This window comes from Apium graveolens, chromosome 5, assembly GCF_009905375.1.
Source record: "Apium graveolens cultivar Ventura chromosome 5, ASM990537v1, whole genome shotgun sequence".
Taxonomy (NCBI): Eukaryota; Viridiplantae; Streptophyta; class Magnoliopsida; order Apiales; family Apiaceae; genus Apium; species Apium graveolens.
The window spans coordinates 232,526,192-232,549,580 of NC_133651.1; the positions used below are offsets into that span (position 1 = coordinate 232,526,192).

At 31.5% G+C, this 23,389-nt stretch overlaps 2 protein-coding genes across 5 annotated transcripts; one reads left to right on the forward strand and one right to left on the reverse strand.

Annotated features, from left to right (window-relative positions):
• The first annotated feature begins 3,787 nt into the window (after nucleotides 1-3,787).
• LOC141724937 (glutamine--tRNA ligase-like) lies at nucleotides 3,788-18,923 on the forward strand. 4 transcript variants are annotated; one of them, XR_012576943.1, is made up of 26 exons: nucleotides 3,789-4,026; nucleotides 4,414-4,547; nucleotides 4,726-4,776; nucleotides 4,859-4,930; nucleotides 5,110-5,209; nucleotides 5,551-5,646; nucleotides 5,950-6,011; nucleotides 6,096-6,194; nucleotides 6,295-6,390; nucleotides 6,775-6,927; nucleotides 7,042-7,097; nucleotides 7,905-7,995; nucleotides 8,075-8,161; nucleotides 8,492-8,689; nucleotides 8,772-8,870; nucleotides 9,139-9,270; nucleotides 9,361-9,497; nucleotides 9,580-9,679; nucleotides 9,759-9,854; nucleotides 10,065-10,165; nucleotides 10,243-10,348; nucleotides 11,100-11,189; nucleotides 11,269-11,398; nucleotides 11,818-11,957; nucleotides 16,601-16,696; nucleotides 18,905-18,923. XR_012576943.1 is itself a non-coding variant. In XM_074527260.1 (25 exons), exons 2-24 carry the CDS (start codon nucleotides 4,425-4,427, stop codon nucleotides 11,910-11,912), a joined length of 2,370 nt encoding a protein of 789 aa, XP_074383361.1. In that variant the 5' UTR covers nucleotides 3,788-4,026; nucleotides 4,414-4,424; the 3' UTR covers nucleotides 11,913-11,957; nucleotides 16,606-16,951. The 4 variants fall into 4 exon arrangements, 3 of the variants coding, with proteins under 3 accessions (XP_074383361.1, XP_074383360.1, XP_074383359.1); XM_074527260.1 differs by lacking the exon at nucleotides 18,905-18,923 and having other exon boundaries at nucleotides 3,788-4,026; nucleotides 16,606-16,951; XM_074527259.1 differs by lacking the exon at nucleotides 18,905-18,923 and having other exon boundaries at nucleotides 16,601-16,951.
• LOC141724938 (uncharacterized) lies at nucleotides 14,966-16,414 on the reverse strand. Its single transcript, XM_074527261.1, has 3 exons — nucleotides 16,054-16,414; nucleotides 15,850-15,979; nucleotides 14,966-15,725 (listed from the first exon to the last, which is right to left on the reverse strand). Exons 1-3 carry the CDS (start codon nucleotides 16,196-16,198, stop codon nucleotides 15,134-15,136), a joined length of 867 nt encoding a protein of 288 aa, XP_074383362.1. The 5' UTR covers nucleotides 16,199-16,414; the 3' UTR covers nucleotides 14,966-15,133.
• Nucleotides 18,924-23,389: the final 4,466 nt, after the last annotated feature.

A 23,389-nucleotide genomic window follows, 5' to 3' on the forward strand; every position in this document is an offset into this window, starting at 1 on the left:
AACAAACTGCTAACACCTTACTGAAAATACCAATCACCTCAAGCCAAACCTCTCTTAAAAAAATCTCAAACCTACCTTCTTTTAAGCCACCAACCAAAACTCATTACAAATATGTTGGAAGAAAATCAAATAAACGCAGGTTACTGAGAGGGCCATCTGGAACTGCTTTAATCAAAAAGATTTTCTACCTCTGAACTGGTACATCACGGATTAAGCTTACTTTCAATAATTAGCTGAAGAAATGGTCAAAGTTTGGTTTGGATCTTTGAGAGAAGTAAGAATCTACTATTAAGATGGATCATACACCTTACTTGGCAGAAACTTAATGGATATATTTTCAACCACAGAGATAAAGAGGGTGATAAGCTTACTAAGGGATAAGGATACTGGTACCAAGAAAAGGAGGTCTGTATTGGATGTATGGTTGGTAGTAAGGGAATAAAGAAGAGCAAGAGAAAAGGTTGAAAGAGATGAGAGGAAAAGAAAGTATATTGAGGAGATAGAAATGTTTATACAAAGATCTGAAGAACTCAAGGCAAAGGGGATGAGCAAAATTACCAAGGATGGACAATTTCTAAACATCAAGGTTGTCAGATTCTCAAGATTTAGGGTTGGTTTATTGAATGGTTATCCATTAGATGATAAGCTCAAGCTTGTAGAAGCTCTAAGATGGACACCAATCATAGAGGAACTGGAAGTACTTGTAAAAATAAAGGACCTCAATAGAAAAGAAACAGGAGATGGAAAATTTGTCTGATGGATGTATCTTTCAAACTCAAGAATTCACTTCATGTATAAAAGTCGTATTTATGTCAATTCTTATGTAATATTCTATTATTCATTGTAACTTGGGGTTAGTCTTATTACCGGGAATGAATTTGTGATAAGCGATATTCTCACAAATTGGGGGAGATTGTTATGCAAGACATACTTGTACTATAAAAAGACTAAGTCAAATTTACAACCCTAAGAATTAGTTTTATGATAATCTTAATTTGTATTTTGTATAGTATTTCTTGAGTCTGTAAGAATGTCAAAGATTAGACTGGAGTATTTTTATGTAAACAGTCTCAAGCCTAAGAATAAACTCTAGAAGAAGATCAAGAAGATCATGCCTCAGAGAAATTGTGAAGAAACTTGGAGTTGAATAAATCTGTTTTGGGAAAAATATTCTAATTCAAGATATCTACAAGTCACAGATCAAGTCATATAGAGAAGTCATTCGAGAACTCCAGAATGACTTATCGAGAAGTCCAAAATAGTTTATAGAGAAGTCTAAGAGATATCGACAAGCCAAATGAAGACATGAACATTGGAGATATCGACAAGTCATTTCAGCATTAGAGAACTCAGAGATATCGACAAGCCAAATGAAGACATAAAAATTGAAGATATCGACAAGTCAAATTCTCATTAGAGATTTCAGAGATATCGACAAGTCAAAATGTTTATAGAGATCTCAGAGATATCGACAAGTCATTTTCACATGCAGAAATTTGGAGACCTCGACAAGCCAAGTCCACTTAAAGAGAACTCAGAGATCTTGACAAGTCAAAACACTTATAGAGAACTAAGAGAACTCTATAAGCCATTATACTTATCGAGATATCAGTTCTCTATAGTTCAAACTGAAGATCTCGATATAAACCTCAAGTACAGAATGCAGACTAGTTAAAGATCCAAGATTGTCAATCAACAAACAAATCAATCACTGATTTGAAAAGTCTACAAAAGTACCTTGAATAGTACAAGATCAAAGGCCAAGATTAACTGACAAAGGAAAGTCACAGACATGCACGATTTGCAAAGATACACTAAGCCAGAAATGGAAAGTTTTAGATAACTTAAAGTAGGGTTTAGTGCATGTTATTGTATGCTGTGTAAAACCTGTGTTTACTGATCTATAAAGTGAACACAGGTCCTTTGTTTTTAAAAGTAATAAACAGATCTAGAATTTCTTGTAACTCTCTCAAGAAAAAAGCTGAGTTCTTTATCAACAAAGAACCCAGAAATTTGTAGTAAGACATACTTGATTTTAATATAAAATTAAGTGAGTTTTAAAGATACTGGGTTTATGTGCATGTTTATTAATTTTGTTTAAACACTATATCTCTACAAGTAAAACTACTTTGTACATCATATCCAAAATAGTTTTAAAAAGCTTAAAAATATCTAAAACACATTCACCCCATGTGCTGTATTCATTACCTAACATATTCCATCATTAACAATTGTATTTGAAAAACATGTGAAACTATTCCATTAAATATATGACGATCATCCCATGAAAATGTTTTATAATATATTAGTTTGACGTAACAATATAATTATTTGTTGCAGCCAATTAGAGTTGGCAATTCGTTCATTTCGTGTACTTTTATGTCGTGTACTTTTGTATTTTGTGTCATTAATGTCTAATTCAAACCTGAACCGTTAAGGATTCGCTTCGTTTCGTATTCGTGTACCTTCATCTCGTCCACGTCTATGTTTCGTATCGTATTTCGTGTAATTTAAAATTAATAATAAAAATAAAGATAAATAAAATATATATTTAAATATTAAATTTTTACTAATCGATTGTTATGTCAATAAGTCATAAAGACTCAAGTGCAGTAAAGTTTTATATAATTTAAATTTGAATCTATTTTGTATATATTTTCTGTAAATATTATATGTAAAATATTTTTGTAATATATATATATATATATATTCATATAATTTTGATAATTTTTTATATATTTATTTATTTCGTATATTTTCGTTTCGTGTCGTGTACCAAGTGTAAAACCAAAACTGACACTATGTACATTCGTGTTCGTGTACCAAAAATTTCAAACCAAACCCGTTATTTTCGTCTCGTGTGTGAAATTGCCGGCTCTACGGTCAATATTAAACAAAATAAATTGAAATAATTAAATAGGACTCCAATATATAAAAATTATATAATATAAGGCATATAAGAATTAAAAAAACAGGAAAAATAATATATAAAAAATTATAAGTCATATAGAAATAAAACAAATAAAAATAATATGTTTAGATTTAGAACATGATTGATACAATTAAGATAGAATTCCAATCTATAAAAATATATAAATATTTGTTATAATAATATTACAACAAACTATCAAATATAAAAATAATATTGCCGCAACATCATAAATAACGATATATATTAAAAAAAAATAAAAATAAATTTTGAAAAATTTAAAAAATAAAAGGGTAAATTTTAAAAAATTGTGCATCGAGGGGTTGTAAGCTAATATTTTAAATTAAATGAAACTAATAATTATTTGAAACAATGCCCAAAATACATTATTTTTGGACTTCAACCTCCCAGAATACCAAAATGCGCGCGGACCGCCCAAAATACTCACGAAATACGCATTTTGGGACTGCGTATATAACCTTTCAAAATAAAAAATATGCATGTTATACATGCATATTCACTTTAGATTTTAAAAAGAATGCGCATGTTCAACAAAATGTGAATACTCATGTTCAATATGTATATCATTTGTTAATTTTTAAAAAAACTGAATACGCATCCCTCATATACGTGTTTTCTAGATATTTTAGGCGCACAAGTGGTATTTTGGACATTTTTCCAAATGGGTCTATTTTGGTTTTTTTCCTGAATATTTCAGCTGTAAAAGACAAAGTAAATAACATATTTAAATCGGAGATTGCGTGGACATCACATTAATACGTATTTTTTGTCTTCAAAAACATTATTAAAATTGTGCCACGTAATTAATAAAACTGATTCAACATAAAAGTCTTGCTATGCAAGGGAAGAAGAAAAAATTATAAACATGTTCAAATTCTTGACCCACTTTATTCAAATTCTTTATTACCACTGATCCTCCTCCTACGACTGATACTCTCTCTCTCTCTCTCTCTGCAGTTCCAACGTTCCTCCCACAATCTGTACATACATACGTACACACATAATAGAATTTACATATTTACACTTTATCAGAACACATTGAATCACGATTCGGTTCCAGCGATCCTCACGATTCGGTTCTCCTCTCTCTCTCTCTCTCCCTCATATTTGATGAATTGTATAATTTGTTTGATGCCTTTACTGTAGTGAATTAGTGACACTAAACTACTATTTGTCTGATTCAGTTACAGTTATCGAATAGTTTAGAATTTTGTATATGTAGCTTATGATTTGTATGTCGTCCTGCAAGTGAAACTTTATGTCGAATTATAATTATACAAATAGTTCTGCATGACACAGTGTCCAAGTAATTGACCTTGAAACCTTGAAAGCGCAGCTTAATAATTTTTGTAATGAATTGTAATAATTTACGAACCTTTTTTTTTTTGGTTATGCTACTGAATAATTCTGTCTTATGGAAAGCTTATTAGTTCAGATACTCTCTCTCTCTCTCTCTCTCTCAGGGTTTTGAAAGATGGTGTTAAAAGATGATAAAGCTGTAGAGTTGTTTATAAAAATTGGATTAGATGAACGTACAGCCGCCAACACTCTTGCTAATCGAAAGCTTACTTCTACTCTCATATCCCTTATTCACCAGGTACCTCTCTTTGTTTAGGTTCGTTAAGATACAAACTAATTTCTCCTACTTATTTGTATTAGCCAGACCGGTGATTTATACTATTTGGTACAGTTTGTAAATTACTCCGGTTTGTAGTTAAACATTATCATTTATGCGTGATGTTATATGAATTTGTTTGATTGTGATTTATTGTCAGGCTGGTGTAGCCAACGGATGTGAAAGAGGTGTCGGGAATCTTATTTACACAGTATGTTACAAGTGTATTTAACTGAAATTATTCGGACTGATTTTATAAGTTGTAGTTCTTGTAACTTATTTCCTGATTCCAGGTTGCTACCAAGTTCCCTGCCAATGCTCTTGTGCACAGAGTAACACTGCTAAGATATATCGTTACGTTGAAGGTTTGAATTTTTTTTCCAGATTTTGTTGCATGTTCGTGTGACATTGTTTTTAGTTTTCATAGCATTCTAGTCTTCTTTTGATTACTATGAGAACAAAATGTTGCCAAATCCTAGTTAGTAATTAGTTATGCAAAGGATGTGTTTGTCTTAGAATTCAATTTAAAATCAAATCCTTGCAGATTAAAACTCTAGCTCAGTTAGAAGCTGCTTTTGCATTCCTTACGGCTACTGCTTCGGAGGATCTGAATGTTATTAAATTCGAGGAAGCTTGTGGAATTGGTATGTCATTATATTAACATATTAATTTCATGTGATTGTGCAATTGGTTGGTTAATTACTGCCAAGCTTCTATAGTCTGTCTAATGTCATTGCTACGTATGATACCTCATTGGCCGTAAAAAATTCCTCAAACTCTAGCAATTAGGTCTCTTTTATCTAATGTTGTTACGCCATATGTTGCTAAAAAGGATCCACGCTTAATTGTTCAATGTTTAAAGAGTCCACTCTTACAAAAAATCAGGATTTAGCTTTCTCACTCTAATTCTATATTCTAATATCCTATTAATCCTTTCATGCTGCTGTTGTATAATTTGATATACAAAACCTTTGCCATGTGACAGGAGTCGAGGTAACTTTAGTAGATACAGAGGAGACTGTAGATGAAGTATTCGAAGACAACAAGAATTCTATAATAGAGAAACGATATCGAACAAGTGGTAGGCGATTCTTGTCTGTAATGTGATGAAATTAGTTTCTGATTTTTTTTGCTACATAATCGTCAGAAAAATAGTAGAACTGTCACATAACTGTACTTGCATTTCTTATCTTCGATGGGGAGATTTAAATTAGCACTACAGAATACATTCAATTGGATGACATTCATCTGCCATGCATTGTTAGAAGCCTGCTAGTTGCATTGACTATGTTGTTTTGCTTTACTCATGTATATATATGTTTAGTCTATTCCCTAAATGCTGAGATGTTTTACATTGAATCAATAATTTGCTCTATTTTTCTAGTTGGTGAACGTTTTGCTCATGTCCGGAGGAGGCAGCCATGGGCGGATCCAAAAACTGTTAAGGTTCTAATATTATTATTTATTTTTGCTGAACAAAGCAACACATAAAGCATGATACTCATCCAAACGCTTTGATGCTTCTTCCAGAAACTCATAGATGCAAAATTAAATGCACTACTTGGTGAAAGGACTGCTGCAGATTGTGAGACCTTTAAAAAGAAGAAAGAAAAGCCGTCGAAAGTGGAGGTGAACATAGTTGCATAATCACATCTATTATTTTTTTCATTTGAAGTGTTATAAAATATCTGCAAGTGTCTCTTACTTTCATTTTATTCATTTTATTCAGGAGAAAAATTATGTTGAGCCTGCTCCCCTGCCAAAACGAACGGAAGAAGAACTCAATCCATTCTTAATTTTTCCTTCGCCAGAAGAAAATTACAAGGTACTCAAATGCTTTATCACATCCTGAACTTCAGTTGGTCATATGCTCTATTGTTCTATTTAAATAATTTAAGCTTAAGATAATGAAAAGTAATATTTCACAAGACAATACTTTGACTAGTCGAGCTGCACTTGTGCAGTCTGCTGCAAATATATTAATCTAATATGGGCTGGTTATTTGTCTTTTGCATTTAAAATGTTGTGTTTAGAATTACTCTTTGCGAGATGTCATTCCATATAGTCTGATCTTACAAACAATATTTTTAGATTTGCAATCGTATATTTGGATATGTGAATATCTCTGTATTACAAAACAACTATATATATTGATCGACTACGTAGACTATGATGTTGGAAATGTTACTATTTCTCCTTTTATTGTTAGGTGCATACTGAAGTTTTTTTCAGTGATGAGACTGTGCTCAGAGCTTGTAATTCAAAGGAAGTACTCAATAAGCATTTAGAAGCAACGGAAAGAAAAGTCTTAACCCGCTTTCCACCCGAACCAAATGGTTATCTGCATATCGGTCATGCCAAGGCAAGCTTAACTTATAGCTGTTCTTCTTAACATCTGTTTTCTTCGGATATATAGCTACTTTGGCTATAGCCTGCAAGATGCATGATCATTAAAGTTTGATGAACTACTTTGCAGGCTTTGTTTATTGACTTTGGTTTGGCAAAAGAAAGAGAAGGGGGCTGCTACTTGAGGTGAAATTTATATTTATTGACCAAGTATATGATGCTTCTCTTAAATTTTATGTATCTGCTCTGGTTGTTTATTCAATGTTCTCCTATTAATCTACATTCTTTTAGTCTTGACAACAATAAAGTTTTTCCAGTTTATGTTATAATCTACATATATGTGACTCATACATGTTTTGTATGTGATTGTGAATATATTTGAAACTGTCGTGACTGTATTAAAAGAATCCGTTAAGAATAATGTTCCGGTAAAAGATGCGTAAAATGCATGATCAATTCCTCTTTTGTAATCTTAAAAAAGCTGTTGAAAATTTTAGGAGATATTTTATGTCCTTGGGTGAATGACACTGTGTCCAACTAGCCAAATTGATTAGAACAATTTATTGTTCGTGACTTTTGCACTAACAGAAACATCCACATCGGTCAGGTAGTAGGTCTGAATGCCTTAATGAGTCTAAGTTTAGAACTAATGTGTACCAAAGTAGTTAGCTCTTTTGACCTGTCTGTGTGGCTCTTTAACTAGTTTTGTATGCCTAGGCTTGTGGCTTTGGGCTTGGGGTATTTCAATTTATTTCTGTCAGACTTTGATCAGTAATGTTAAACTGGTACTGATTTGTGATTAGAAAGTGGTGACTGGTGAGCGCAAAGATATTGAAATTTTAAGATCTTAAGAGTCTCTATGTAAGAAAATGTTAAGGAAGAGTTGGGTTCCCAATATTGACTATTTAGAAGTTTGCGTATATGTGGAGTAAGGACTGATGTGAAGTAGTATATTGCTTCTAATGAACATAATTGTGAAAACGGTATTGGCAGGTACGATGATACTAATCCTGAAGCTGAAAGAAAGGAATATATCGATCATATTGAAGAAATAGTTAAATGGATGGGTTGGGAGCCATTTAAGGTACTAAACTTTTTTAGTAATAAAATTAAATATGTCATCTTATAGTTAGTAGCATCTAATAAATTTTTGCATTTTGCAGATCACATACACCAGTGATTACTTTCAGAAGCTATATGACTTAGCTGTAGAGCTTATACGAAAGGGTCATGCTTATGTTGATGAGCAGGTAGCTCTTTGTTGCCATATAGGTCCATTGACTGAAAATCTTATTCCAAAAATAAAACAAGCCATTTCATATACAGCATCTCTGATATTTTTTCTAGATGCTGTATTTTAAAAGTACAGATTCTAAAATTAATTTTGATTATATCAATCTTTCCTTCTCCAAGGATTCCCTTGCTTCATTTGATTGAACACTCAGTTGTTGAGGGGATGATTTTTTCATATAAATTGCATTTTGTTGTACGCCACTTAAAATGTTTTACAATATTAGGCTCTTTGTTTCAGTTCATTTAATATTGTTTGGTACTAACATTCAATTTCCCACTTGATTCAGAAACCTGAAGATATAAAAAAGTACAGGGAAAAAAAGTTGAACAGTCCCTTTAGAGATAGAGAAGTTGCCGAATCGTTGAAACTGTTTGATGAAATGAAACAAGGTCTGATTGCAGAAGGCAAAGCAACTCTAAGACTGAAACAGGACATGGAGTGTGACAACTTCAATATGCACGACCTTATTGCATATCGCATTAAGGCAAGTGGTGACCGGTTTCACATTTTATATTGTTGATAAATGAAGGATTTGCTCATGACTTACTGGTTCTTGTGTTATTCAGTTTACTCCTCATCCGCGCACAGGAGATAAGTGGTGTATCTACCCAACTTATGACTATGCTCACTGCATTGTTGATTCTCTCGAAAATATTACACATTCGGTATTTTTATGTTCTCTGGGTATCTGTTATCATATTCTGGCATCATTTTATGAATGAATTATTATGCTGCCTTTTGTTTTAAATATTTTATCTCATTTTCTGATTCATCTTTACGTTAATGAGATTGCTACTAGAAAGTTGAAACATAGATTAAGCCATTTCTCTCTTGATATATTTCTCTGAAGTAAGGGACTGATTTTATTTTTTGACTTGTAATTCTGCTTGTTTTGCTTGACAAGTGACACTTAAAGCTAGATGTTTAATGCAGCTCTGTTCACTTGAGTTTGAGACACGCCGTGCTTCTTATTATTGGTTGTTAGATGCTCTTGGCCTTTACCAGCCATTTGTATGGGAGTACTCTCGCTTAAATGTCACAAATACAGTAATGTCTAAGCGCAAGGTAAGCTTATATATGTTTAGTATTTACATAGTTGCTGTTATAAAAAATTTCTTCTCATGCATTAACTCAAGCATACCTCGTCTGTTGCAGTTAAAATGCCTTGTGACAGAAAATTGGGTTGATGGTTGGGATGATCCTCGTTTAATGACATTAGCTGGATTGCGTCGTCGAGGGGTCACCTCAACTTCAATCAATGCGTTTGTTCGAGGGACTGGAATTACTCGAAGGTTATGCACCTCACGTAATTATCCATACATAACAATTATGATCACTCTTGTTAACTATGGTTGTGCTCTCACCATGCTGCAGTGATTGTACTATGATTCGCTTGGAACGCCTTGAGTACCACATACGGGAAGAACTGAATAAAACATCCCCTCGTACAATGGTTGTGATTCATCCTCTCAAGGTCATAAGTTTGTCTGTATTCATTTTCCTTTTTTTTGTTCTGTAAGTGGAACAGTCCTTATTCTTTTTCTTTCATTCAGGTCGTTATTACCAACATGGAAGCAGGTTTAGTGATGAATCTTGATGCGAAGAAATGGCCTGATGCTCAAACAGATGATGCATCTTCCTTTTACAAGGTTAGCAATCCATATTTTGATTATATACTTTAATGCATAACAACGAGCAACATGAGCACAGGCATGAGTGAAAGTTTGTTCTCTTTTGAACACGTTAAATTTAGTGGATATCGTTATTCAAAAACATGAAACTGTCTGGTTGAATAATCCTATTGCAGTAAGCTGAAATGTTTGATTTTGTGTAGCTCACCTTTATAATGCTTATTCCAGGTTCCTTTTTCCAGTACTGTGTACATCGAGCATACTGATTTCCGAATTAAAGATTCCAAGGATTACTACGGTCTAGCTCCCGGAAAAACTGTCCTCCTCAGGTTCACTTGATATTTTTTGTATAGGCTATACTCTTCAAATATGAATTCAATATTATAATTTTTTTTCCTGCATCCAGGTATGCCTATCCTATAAAATGCACTGATGTAGTACTTGCTGATGATAAAGAGACTGTTCTTGAGATTCGTGCGGAGTACGATCCTTTGAAGATGACTAAGCCTAAGGTCACAATGCTTTACACAGAATATTTCCTTTTAATTAGTTTTGAGTTAATTGCAGTTTGCAACCCCTACCTTTCATTAAATAACAAAACTATATACTTACTTTCAAAAATACAGTTTGCAACCCCTAACTTTAGATATCAAATACAATATGCATCTCTTTAACCATTTTTTCAAAAATATTTATATTGTGAAGGGTAAAATTGAAATTCAGCAAAATATTTAAATAATAATTTTATTTTTTTTAAATTAAACTAAAATTTAGAATTTCAAATTATAAAAATAATATTAATGTCAATTATTTTATTACTCGGTATAATTTTTAAAATTTTAAAATATAGATATATTTATAAACTTTATGATTATACATATAAATATATATTTTGCTTAATAAATATATTTTATGTATTTAGCATTATGATTAATTTAGAGTATTACTAATAGAAATTAGCTATAAATTTTTTCATGTAAAAAGTGCATTAAAATAAATAATTTAATTAATTTGAAATTTTAGTTATTAATATTAACATCTTAATTTCAATTTTATAACCGCAAGGGATGCATGTTGTAGTTGATATTGAAAGTTAAGGGTTGCAAACTGTATTTTACGAAGTATATATACTGTTTTGATTTTAAATGAAAGGTGGGGGTTGCAAAGTGCAATTAACTCTATATTTACTGATTTGTTTCATTCATAGTGTAAAATCCATATTCCTTAAAATTGATTTTCTGAATTTTTTACCCAATTATGCAGGGGGTTATTCACTGGGTTGCAGAACCCGAACCTGGAGTTGATCCACTTAAGGTGGAAGTCAGATTGTTTGATAGGTTGTTTCACTCCGAGGTTGGTGATTTCTTTTCTAAAGGCGACAACGTTTGGATGCCAAAATTTTTCTAATGAACTTTATATGATTTGCCTCCAGAATCCTTCAGAACTTGATGACTGGCTTGGGGACTTGAACCCACTGTCCAAAGTAGTTATTCCTCGTGCATATGCTGCACCAACACTTCATACTGCTGAGGTTGGAGACAACTTTCAGTTTGAAAGGCTAGGTAAATTAAGAATGCTTAACTTGACATGTTTGAAGCCGAGACAAACTGTGATATGTGGATAAGATAAAAGCTAGATTAGCTTGATATATATACACCAAATTAATACAAATATTTAAACTTTTGGCTGACTCCAGTATTTTCTCAATATATTATTGCTGATATTAAACTTGGGTTGTATCAGTCATAACTGATACTTGAAATAACCAAAATTATTCAGGATCAGGGTAAGCAAAATAAGGTTTAGAATCTAATCAAAATCTCGATAAATTGATAACATAGTAGGGGTGTTGGATTTAAAATTTGGTAAATGCATGGTGTTATTACTCCATATTATAAATGTAGAACTCAATCTTGTGAAGTTTAATTAACAAGTAATTAAAGTCATTTGTTAATTTTCTGTGTGTGATATGTGATTGCAGGTTATTTTGTAGTTGATAAGGACTCAACGCCTGATAAGCTCGTCTTCAACCGAACTGTCACGTTGAGAGACAGTTATGGCAAGGGAGGGAAGTGACTGTCTTGCAGAGTAAAAGTGCGGGCATCAGCTGGTCCTTTTGAGGTCACTCTTCAGTTCTTGTACATAATACATGTTCACTAGTCAAATTTACCATTTTCTTTTGCGTTTTTTCTAGTCTTTATATAAAAAAAATAGTAGTCATTTGTGGAGCCTTAATAAGCCATTCTATGAAACTCGAATAGTTTTTCATTCATGACACTGATTTTTAGTCTCAGTGCTTTTTAATTATCACTAGTTTCAGAAATGTGCAAGACCTTTTCTGTAGGTGAAAGTTTTTCTTATATGAAATGTGTATATTGGCCACTGATACTTGCATAGATAAAATATTGAAAATAGTTGACAATAGAACTGTTATTACACTAACTTTGATTTAAGGAACATGCCAACTGTTTCGTAATTTAAACTAGTCATCTGTAGCCAGAGACTACCAGTCTACCGGTTACTTTGTATATTTGTCCACACAAACTTATCAAAATATTAACAAAAAATCCTACAAGTACGTCAGGAAGCATTATCAGTAGACTAGCAAGGAGGTTGGAGGTAGAGTGGCAGGCTATATGTATTTTAGGAAAGGCGGGTGTATAAAGTTTTTAACTTGAAATATGGAGATGTATTTGATGGCATGTTTAAAGCTTATATTGATTCCTGGAACTACTTAACTCTAAATATTATATATATGAAAAGCGGTTTAACTAGGCAACCGGAGTGTTACTTTCTGTAGCAATTCTTTGAAGGGTGATTAAGTGGACTTTTGAGGACTGATCATTATGAATAAATTAACAGTTTAATCGATTATTCTATTAAGAACCTGTTAATTTGTGGTTGAAAGGATCAATGATAATAAATGAGGGATAATAAGGAGCCTCATGTCAGGCACCTGTTTTATAGGAGTCCAGCTTCTGCGCGTTATTGGTGATAGATTATGAAAAGGATAGACAGTACAGAAATTAGGAAAGGGGAGAAGTATTTAACCTCTGTAATACTATATTCGTATAATAGTCTAATTTCACAAGTTTAAATTGGCTTGCTCAGATACTTTCCAGGCATAAACTTCCCAAGGTTGACTGATAAAAGGGATGGCTATACAGCATTCGTTAGTATCTGTTTTTATTTTGATAGGTAGAAGACCACAGTAGAACTTTTTTCCTTTACCTGTAAGTTCGTCGATAGCTACAACCTACAACACATAAATTTCTTCCAAGAGCTCAGTTCCAAACACTAGCAGCTTCTACGCGAAGAAAATATGATTATCGGTATGAAGTGCAATCATAAGATTGGATTGATGCATCAGTCACGGATACTATTACCCATTTCAATAGTGTGCCCAACAAAGTCTTTGCTGGCAAATTGGCAATTGAATAAGTCAAAAAACGTCCAACTTTGAATCATAAGAGCCTTCCATTTGGTCACTATCTCACCCATGTCTATCTTTCCGATTAGTGTGACTAGAAGGTTATGACTTTTTCTTCAATTCATGTACCAGTCTTTTACATTTCTTCAACCATGACCAAGTCTTGAGGTTTCTGTAAGTGTTACATTGATCAGCCTGAAATCTTAGATATACTTGTTATGAGTTTGTAGATTGACTTCAACAAGTCCAAGTAGTATACTTGAGAAATTGAGGGGTTTGGGTGGGGTTATGGAAATTCACACATGATCAGTCTTAAAAATTGAAGTGATGACACAGATGACATCCTTTACAAGCTACTAAAGAGGTCTTTTAGCCAATTAGCATTATTCCCGGTTTAATATTCCATAGACACATTATTAATGGCTTATTGTGCTAAGAGGTCTGTTCCAAGTATAATGTACAATAATATCTCCAACTCACTGCTTCCGAGCAGTGAAATCACTGTAGAACACTGATTAAACACTGCACTAATATTCATCAACTTCTCTTTGCAGACTACTCCTTGAAAAATGTCACCTAATTGTATAAAATTAACAGTACAATTTTTGACCCTAAGTTTAGACTGATTAGACAACATATTTTTAATTCCATCACCTCCACTTTTCAGTTCTTGAAGTGACCCTTTGATCATTTAGTTAGCACTGTATACATGTAGAGTAGGTCAATGAGCTTATCATTGCATTCTGTAGATAGTGCTCAGAAACAAAAGGTACTTGACAAAGTTACCTCCAATTTATCTCTAAAAAACTAAGTCCAGTTCTTCACCAATCAAAAACTTGTGCTACTGTTGATCCCTTTTCATTCAATCATACATGGGCTGAGTATTTTATTTTAGTGTCATGTCCGCAAAATAGGTTCACAATAAGAATTCAATGCTGCATTTGGTTTTAAAAACCTATATTTGATGGGATTGGAGTAGAAAACTGTGGGCAAAATCAAAGGTAGGAGAAAATGATGTGAGTTGGAAGAGCGAAAAGTTGGTGTGCAACTTTAGATGTTGAGACTTATGAATGACAAGAGTAGGAAGTAAGAATGAGAAATCGATATATTGGCTGATATGAGCTCTAATTAAGGCTTTATAAATTTAATGGAGAAATAAAGAAATTTGTGAATATTTATTTATTCATAAAATTGTACAAATTAATTCCATTCTCACCCAAATTCAGTAATTCTGACAAAACAGAGCACAAAAGAGGGGAAACTGAATGCAATATATATATTGCTGCGTTAGTTAATTTTTCATTTTCGTTTTAGGAGTGTATTAACCATGTAATCTGTGGATGATGCTTCTCTGTGTAATGTGTGAGTGCTGAAGGCTGTGGATGAAGGATGAGTGTCGGTGCAGAATATGATTATTGATGCAATGGACGGGGGATGAATGGTTAAACATAACTAAGTCAGTGAAGAATATGAGTATTGATGCAATGGACGAGGGGATGAATGGTAATCCAACTCAAATCATAATGGGGATGAATGGTAATCCAAATCACATCATAATCCGAATAATAAACGAGTATTACACTTCAATCTTAATTCAAATAACATCATATGTTATTTTTTTTCTTAAAAAATATGGCACAAGCACAACATTCTTATGCTTAAAAGAATAGAAGGTTAAATACAGAGAAAATCCACAATGTTGAGCCCAAAATCTTTGGTATTTAATCCCTTACAAACCTCTGTACAATCACTACATTGATGCTTCATTTCACTTTAGTCTAAACAGGCTAATCATAAAATAACTTTGCATTATATATCATAGTGCTTCTATTAGTAGCAGGGCCACTTTTCATTGATGTACATATATCTACTCCAGAAACTCCCATGATTCATCTATGTCCCAAAAAGCACCTGCAATGTCATTAGTCCAGTCAATATCCGCCATCTGGCAGTCGGAAATTGAGATTTCATCAGACCCCAAATCAGATATGTCTAGCTGTTTGAAACTCTGTTTAGCAAAGCCAGTACTATCCACATGGTAGCAGTTATTTACCAATTGATTTTCATAGACTGAACTTTTAGTCTGCTCCAATATTGTCATAGAGTTTGTTGAGCTAATGCTGTAACTTGACTTGTCACCGAGTTGATATAAACCTCCGACTTCTTTTATCGGGTCTGGAGAAGATATTTCTACCGGGATTGAATTAGTTATCTTATAAGGGCTTTCAGAGTTTTGAGTTTCTTTGGTTGAACCAGAAGATAATGATGATGGCTGTGATAAATTTTGCTCCATTTTCTCGAGCAAACGTGGCATCCAGTAATGCTGAAGCGCTTCAAGGAACTTCTTGCTATTGGAGTTGATCTTAAGTTGACGAGCCTGTTTTTGTACTCTTGTCCTCCAATAGTTCTTGATTTCATTATCTGTTCTACCTGGTAGATGTGCAGCTATTTTGGACCATCTGATATAACCATAATAAACATGTTCATGTCCAAATTCATTATTTAATGACACTGGAGGTTTTTTTTTTTTTTTTAAATATGAATGCCCAAATAAAGCTCTATAATGAATGATCAAATACATACCTATTGCCCCATTTAGAGTGTAATTCTAGGATTAAAAGTTGTTCTTGTAGGGTAAGATTTCCGCGCTTAATGTCTGGTTTCAAGTAGTTCAGCCATCTTAATCTACAACTTTTACCTGTTCTCCTTAATCCTGCCAAAATCAGAAATTTAGCCATGTATGAAATCGTCGATATTACAATATTAATAAACGGTCCATGAATTCACCTGAACAATTGGCTAGCAGATTCCATCGGCCTTCACCGTTGCAGGTGATGTAATGAATAAGCTTAGAGTCTTCTTCGAAAGTCCATGGCCCTCTTCTAAGCTCGGAACCTTCTTCACCGCAACTTGACAACTCATTAGTAGGCATAGCTTGAAGTTTATAGTGCAAGAAATACAGAGGAGTTCAAACTTTAAGGTAGATGATTTGCATGTCAGAGTTTAAAGCCAGGTATAGATTTATAGGACTATGAAAAGGCACTTTAATATATGTCATTCCAAGAAAATAAAAATAGTGGACCCCAGTAATAGTTTTTCAACATTATTTTAGCCTGATAGTTTAACAGAACTACTATTCTCTTCAGATGGGGCTAGTTACTTTCTGATGTGAAATAAACTGTTGAGTAGAGTGTTATTCTTCTTGTGTGACCATCTATCTATTCAAGCCTGCATATGCATAATTAATGGATTATATATAAAGTTCATAAAGTGATCATGATGGTGCTTAATTAATTTTATTTATTGTTGGTTATTTTTCTTTTCTTGCTGCTAGGATAGTGGAAGGAAAGAATCAACACACTTGCAAACAAATTGGAAGGAAAGAGAAGCAAGGAATTGAAAATGAAAGCACCTAGTTACTTCATGAAAAGTAAGTCTTTTCATGAACATGGGCTTGTAGATTCTCTCCTGTGAGATTTTCTCTTCTTCTCGGTACATGTATAGTTTGTATTGCTTGCTCCGTTAATACGGCGGCTAGCAAATCAACATTGTTAGTACTACTTGCTAGTTAGAATGTGGTTCAGACAAAAAGGTTGTCTCTTAACACAAACTTTTGTATTCATTAAATTGCTTCTTGTTTTCCATCTATTCTTTGAAACAAGAAGTGGATGAACACGTGTAACAACTCAATATGGTTCATGTCTCGGTAGAAACATGTGTGCGTTTATGAAATTACATCATTCCCGGAAAAGAAAAAACACTAAAATTGAAAAAATTGTTATGATTAAGGTCTAAGGATCCGTGTCTAACAAAATAATGAGAGGGCATGTACACTATATGAAGACGTGGGAATATGAGGGAAGTATGGTAGGGGTCCAAGATAGAGAAAGCTGAGGTAAAGGAAGATGAGAATAGTATCAATAATTGAAGGGAAAAAAGAATAGAAAATGGAGAAGTTTCTATTAAGAGTTAATATGTATTTGTAAAAGATGTTTTGTCCTCTTATCTATTCATAGAAATACTGAAATGTTTGAGATTGGTCCAGGGTGAGCTTGCTAGTTGAGTAGAGCTTGTAACAAGATTGGAGATAGTGATAACAATCAATCATTATGGGACAATGGGACTAAGATTATAAAATGACATGACTACATTCACATTACCAAATTATGAAGATATATATATATATATATATATATATATGTGTATGTATATTCATTGTGTTAACTATTCATTGCTTGAGGTGGGAGGTGGGGGGTGGGGGCTAAAATTGAGATCTTGCTGCTGGATATGGATTCAACTTGGCAAGTTTGCAGCTGGGAGATTAGATAGAGATAGTGTTAATAATTATAGGTGGAGAATGAACATGTTTAATTTTTTGCTGATGATAATTCATTGATTATTTGATGATTAGCCACTTGTACTGATTGTGATAACTTATTAAATTAGAATGACGAATCCAAATAATAAGATTGTTATCATGTCAAGTGTTTCGTATGTTAATTTGGACTTTGGACTCAAAGTTCCTTCTAAACTACTAGGGATTTGCAAAATTTTATTTTAGTACTCACGCCGAAATTATAGTGAAAGTTATCTTGGATTAAAATATCTTTGACCTACAACAAATAAATTGACCATTTTTATTTAGGGAATAAAATTTACAATGCAGTCGTTTCACGGCATATATTCATACTATGTATATTTGATTGAAAATGTAAGTATTTAGGAGAAGTATCTAAATACGTAATATATTTTGTTTTAGTTAAATATATGACTACATTTTATAAATAAAAAATGTCCGTTTTATATTTAAATTACTTTTTTTACCTAATTTAGGTTAGTACAAATTTAATAGCGATGAAATAATTCGAGTGCTTCCAAATCTATTCCGCTACTCATACTTCTTTTTAATGTCCGAAAAGTACTTCCAAAACTTGTTCAAATGTCTAATGGTATTTATCATCTATTTATAATATAAATCTTGTTGTCTTACACATTTACACCCCCTACCCAAAAATTTCCTATTTAATTACATAAAATGACATTGAACAATAGTTAGAAATTGACAAATAATTCACATGACGCTGGTTACTGACATGTTAACGTCATTCACGTCCTTTTATAAAATATCAAACATAACTTTACATGCAAATCTCCGATGTAAATTCAAAATTTGAAAACTTTCTATCATCTCTTTTCTTTTGTCCTCTTCTCTCTCAAATAAATTTAAATCTTTCTCTTTTTTTTCCTGAAATAATTCAAATCATTCTCTCTCTCAAATTATTTCATTTCTCATCTGAATTCCATCACCGCGTATACTTACAATTTTTTGTTTGTTTTGCAGATATATTTTGCTGCATATAATCCGAGCATGTTGTAAAGATTAGTACATATATTTATACATGTTTGTATGTATATATAGATTTTATACAAGATAATAGTGTTAATAGAATTTTCTAAGTGATTGAAATACTATTTCGAGATTTATTTTGAATTGTATTATCAACAATATAATTAATCAATATCAGTTTTAGTATGATTTTTAATTTTTTTTTCTTTAAATTAGCATTTGCTTCATGTTTTTGAATTTTAGTAGTTTATGTTTCGTATTTTACTTATTGACTAAATTTTCATTTTGCAGATATATTACATGGTATGGAATATAGATTGGAGTAAAACAAGGTATGCACACAAGAAATAATGCTTTTTCAAATCTGTATTTTTCACCATGGTTTGTGGTATGTAGTGTTCCAAGTGTTTGTTAAAATATATGTTAGAGTTATGAGAAACATGATTGAAGGAGTTAAGAATTTGAGAGTACAAAGCATTCTTTATATACAACAATTTAAGGCTTGGTGTCAAGAATATATTTTCGGGTTTGTTGCGATTTCGAATAAGATGTCTATAGTCTTATAATCTTCAAGTAAATGTTGGAAAACTTCAGTAATATTAAGGTATTGGTAACAATTTGAGGCGGTGTCTTGGTTAACCATTCTTAGATGTTTAAGTTTGTAGTACTGTTGTAGTGAATATATATTTGTACTTAATAGCAGATGTGATATTTTTATACATAAAATTGATGTCTTATATTTTGAAGCTTTATTTTCCTACTTACAAACATTTGTCATTTAAATTTAAATCAAGAATGTCATAATATTTTTGAATTTATTGTGGGCCTAAATATAAAGTATGACTTGGCTGCAAAGAATGGATTCAAGAATACAACCAAGGTTACAAAAAGAGAATCTTTATTGTTTGTTATTTTTTTGAATGATTGTACTTAGTTGAGCTTATAGATGCTGACAATTAGATGCGCTTTCTTGAGTGGATTAGTTCCGGCCTATCACAACTTAAATTATACTTCTACAATCTTGATAATTTATGAGTTAGTTCGCGACAATGAAGAAGCATATTCAAATTTAAATTTATTGAGAAGTATCTATAAGAGTTAATTCAGTATTTTTGTTTATACTGGGTAGTATAATAGACTTTTAGTTTCTAGAATTGAAATTGCACTTCACTAAATGTAAATGATAGTTTGATTTTTCTTCTCATATGATATTCACTCTGGTATCATTTGCGAGCATATATCATAAATATAATATAAAAAAGTAATTTTTTGGATTACATGTTGTCGATTTTATTCATAGTAATCTTATGGTTCATGTTTGTTTTCACTATTAGTGAGACTTGCTATATTTTTGATAAGATGGTGCCATATTGTTCAGCATGTTATGACTGATTCTTAATGTTAGGATAATTTCTTTTCACCATTATAGGTGCAAAAAAATGTGCAAAGAAAAGCTGGATATGAACCTGTCGGTGTTATAACAGGCTCACATACATGAGTGCTTTTGTTTAGTATATACACCTGCTGAAATTAATTCATCGGTGTTTGAAGCTATATATATTTGTAGCATATTGCTTTTTTACTTGACTGTTTTCTAGGTTTATTCTAAAACACAATACTTCATGTGCACAATTGTAATAAGGCTAAGAATCATTCTCCTGTATTCAGTTTGTGTGCCTGAGTATTATTTTGCTTTTATGTTTAATAAATAATATTGTCTACTCTTCTAAAAAAATTACAGTATCAACCTTGATGGGTGTTTTTAAGGATATTGTGTTTAACATTTCCTTCATGTTGTATATATCTCAATCTGACGTAGGTTATAACTTATATGTCATTCAGATTCTTATAATATCTTGACTCGCTCAGACAAATGGTGAACCTGCAGATCATATATTAAAATATATTAATATCTCAAAAGTTTCTGACAAAGAAAAATATCCGAAATGTAATTTTTTATTTATTTTACTTATTACTATTTTTTGAAAAATTAGGTATTAAGTGTCATATTAAGCATATATACTTAGTTTTATCACGATTAAGTTAGCAATTTAGAGTTATAAGTAATGGAAAAACATAAAAATATAAATGATAAAGCGATTTTTCATAACACTTTTTTGTCTCATTTATTTTGTTGGTGAAGACACCTCAAATGATACGATGTCTTTCATATTTTTATAAAGTCGATAAAATAGATTATTTTAATAATTCAATCAAATTTGGTTTTCAAATTTTACTATGAATAATCTTTTAACCAAATAAAAAATAAGAAGTTTGTATTTAAAAAAAATAAAGAATATAAATATAATCTTAATATATAAACGCCAAGCGAAGCGGGCAAAAAATTCTAGTATAATTGAACCCATGACCTACTTATACCAAGCATATGACATCAACCAGTTGAGCTACAAACTCTTTTGTTTATATTTTGATAACAATAACTATTGAGTTAAGACTGAATAATTAGCTGATTACAATATAATAATTTTATATTCATGTTTAACATCACGATTATAATAATTATTTTTTAATTGGTACATTAAATAAATTATTTTTTTTAAATTGATACATTAAATAAATAACTTATTGCTTTCGTGGGGAAACATTTAATTTAAAATTATTATTTTGCTCTCGTATTTAAGACTGGATAATTAGCTGATTACAATATAATAATTTTATATTCATGTGTAACATCAGGATTATAATTATTTTTTTAATTGGTACATTAAATAAATTATTATTTTTTAATTGATACATTAAATAAATAACTTCTTACTTTCGTGGGGAAACATTTAATTCAAAATTATTATTTTGCTCTCGTATTTGAATGAATATTAAAAAAAAATTGTTGGTGTGGAGAATTAAACCCATGGCACACTTATAACAAACATATGATTTCAACCAACTAAGCTATAGGCTCATTTGATTATATTTTGATAACATCAACTATTGAGTTCCATACTTCTTTCTTTATTTTGGGTGACTTAACCTATATAATTCAATATTTATACGGGATAAAATTATTCTAAGACTTGGTTAATTAGCCGATTACAATATAATAACTTAATACTCATGTGCAACAATGAGATTATAATTATTTTTTTAATTTATAAATCAAATAAATAATTTCTTGTTGATAATATATTATCATATTAACTTGTTGATAATATCTTATCGTATAATAATAATTTATTAATTATCAAGACTCCGGTAATTAACTCGTTTCGAGATACTAACTTTATACTCGTGTAACAACTAAGAGTATAATCAATCTGAGTCGAGTCGAAAACTGTTAGGCTCGAACTAGATTAAAATTGTTCGGGTTCAAGCTCGAACTCAAGTTCAACCGAACCTTAAATTTCAAACTCGAATCTCGGGTCATAAAAAGTTCGATAGACTCAAATTTTATAGGAGAAACAAATAATTCGAAATTACTATTTTGTGCCCGTACTTGAATAAATATGAAAAAATATTGTTGGCTTGTAGAATTGAACACGTGACACATATGTCCAAACATGTGCCTTCAATCAATTGAGGTAGAGGCTAATATTGATATAAAATTAAATTATTTTAAGACTTGCGTAATTAGCTCACTACAATATACTAACTTTATACTCATGTGCAACAACGGGATTATAATTTTTTTTATAAAAAAATTACAACCATTAAATAAATAACTTGTTGATATTATGTTATCATATTAACCTGTTGATAATGTATTACCATATAATAATAATTTATTAATTATCGAGACTTGTGTAATTAACTCACTTCAAAATACTAATTTTATAGTTGTGTACAACAAAGGCTATATAATCAAGCCGAGCCGAGTCAAAAACTTTCAGGCTCGAACTCGATTAAAAATATTTGGGTTCGAGTACGAGCTCGGTTTCAACCGAATCTTAAATCAAGCTTGAAACTCGAGTCGTAAATAGTCCGGTCGCCTCAAGTTCGGCTTGAAATCTTGAATCAATTTCACCAAATATTGACAAAAACTCGAAATATGATAGGTTATGCTCGAAATCACTTCTATTAAATATATAAAATATAAATGAAATATTAAATATTTACATACAAATATATTTATATTAAAAAAAAGTATCGGCTCGATAAGACTCGTGAGACTTATGAGTCGAATAATTTGAAGTTCGAGCTCGACCGTGTAAAATTTATTACTATTTGCCCCCATATTTTGATAAATATTATACATAAACATTATAATATTTTTGGTATCTCCAATTGAAAAAATCATTTAAACTTGATAGAAAACCATTATTTTCAATGGTAAGAGTGCATTCTAAATTTTATATTCGTGGCATAATATAAATTTAAGGATATTCGTTATTATATTAGTCTTTGTAACATGAATCACGCAATATTATATGAAATAATACAAATATCGTAAAAGTACATTAAAAAATAACAATATTTTTTATAAATAAAACTACCCGTGCAAAACACGGGTAATAACACTAGTTATTATTTTAAAGACTAATCCATGAGATTGAGGTTCATTAATCATGAACCAAATGACACTTAATTCACCTAGACTTTACTTACTATTCAGCCCACAGATGTGAACGATCATAAGTTGCTAATTTCACTTTATGAAAGGCCACAGGGCGCAACACTTCTAGCCTTTCAGTCCGTGTTTTCTGGAGTCCAAAAAAGATGATAAGGAACAGGTAGAAATTAGTGAAGTATTGTCAATTTTCTTTTCTTTTGCTAAATATTGTCAAATAATTTTTCACTCTGTAGGTAAGTACATCTATATTA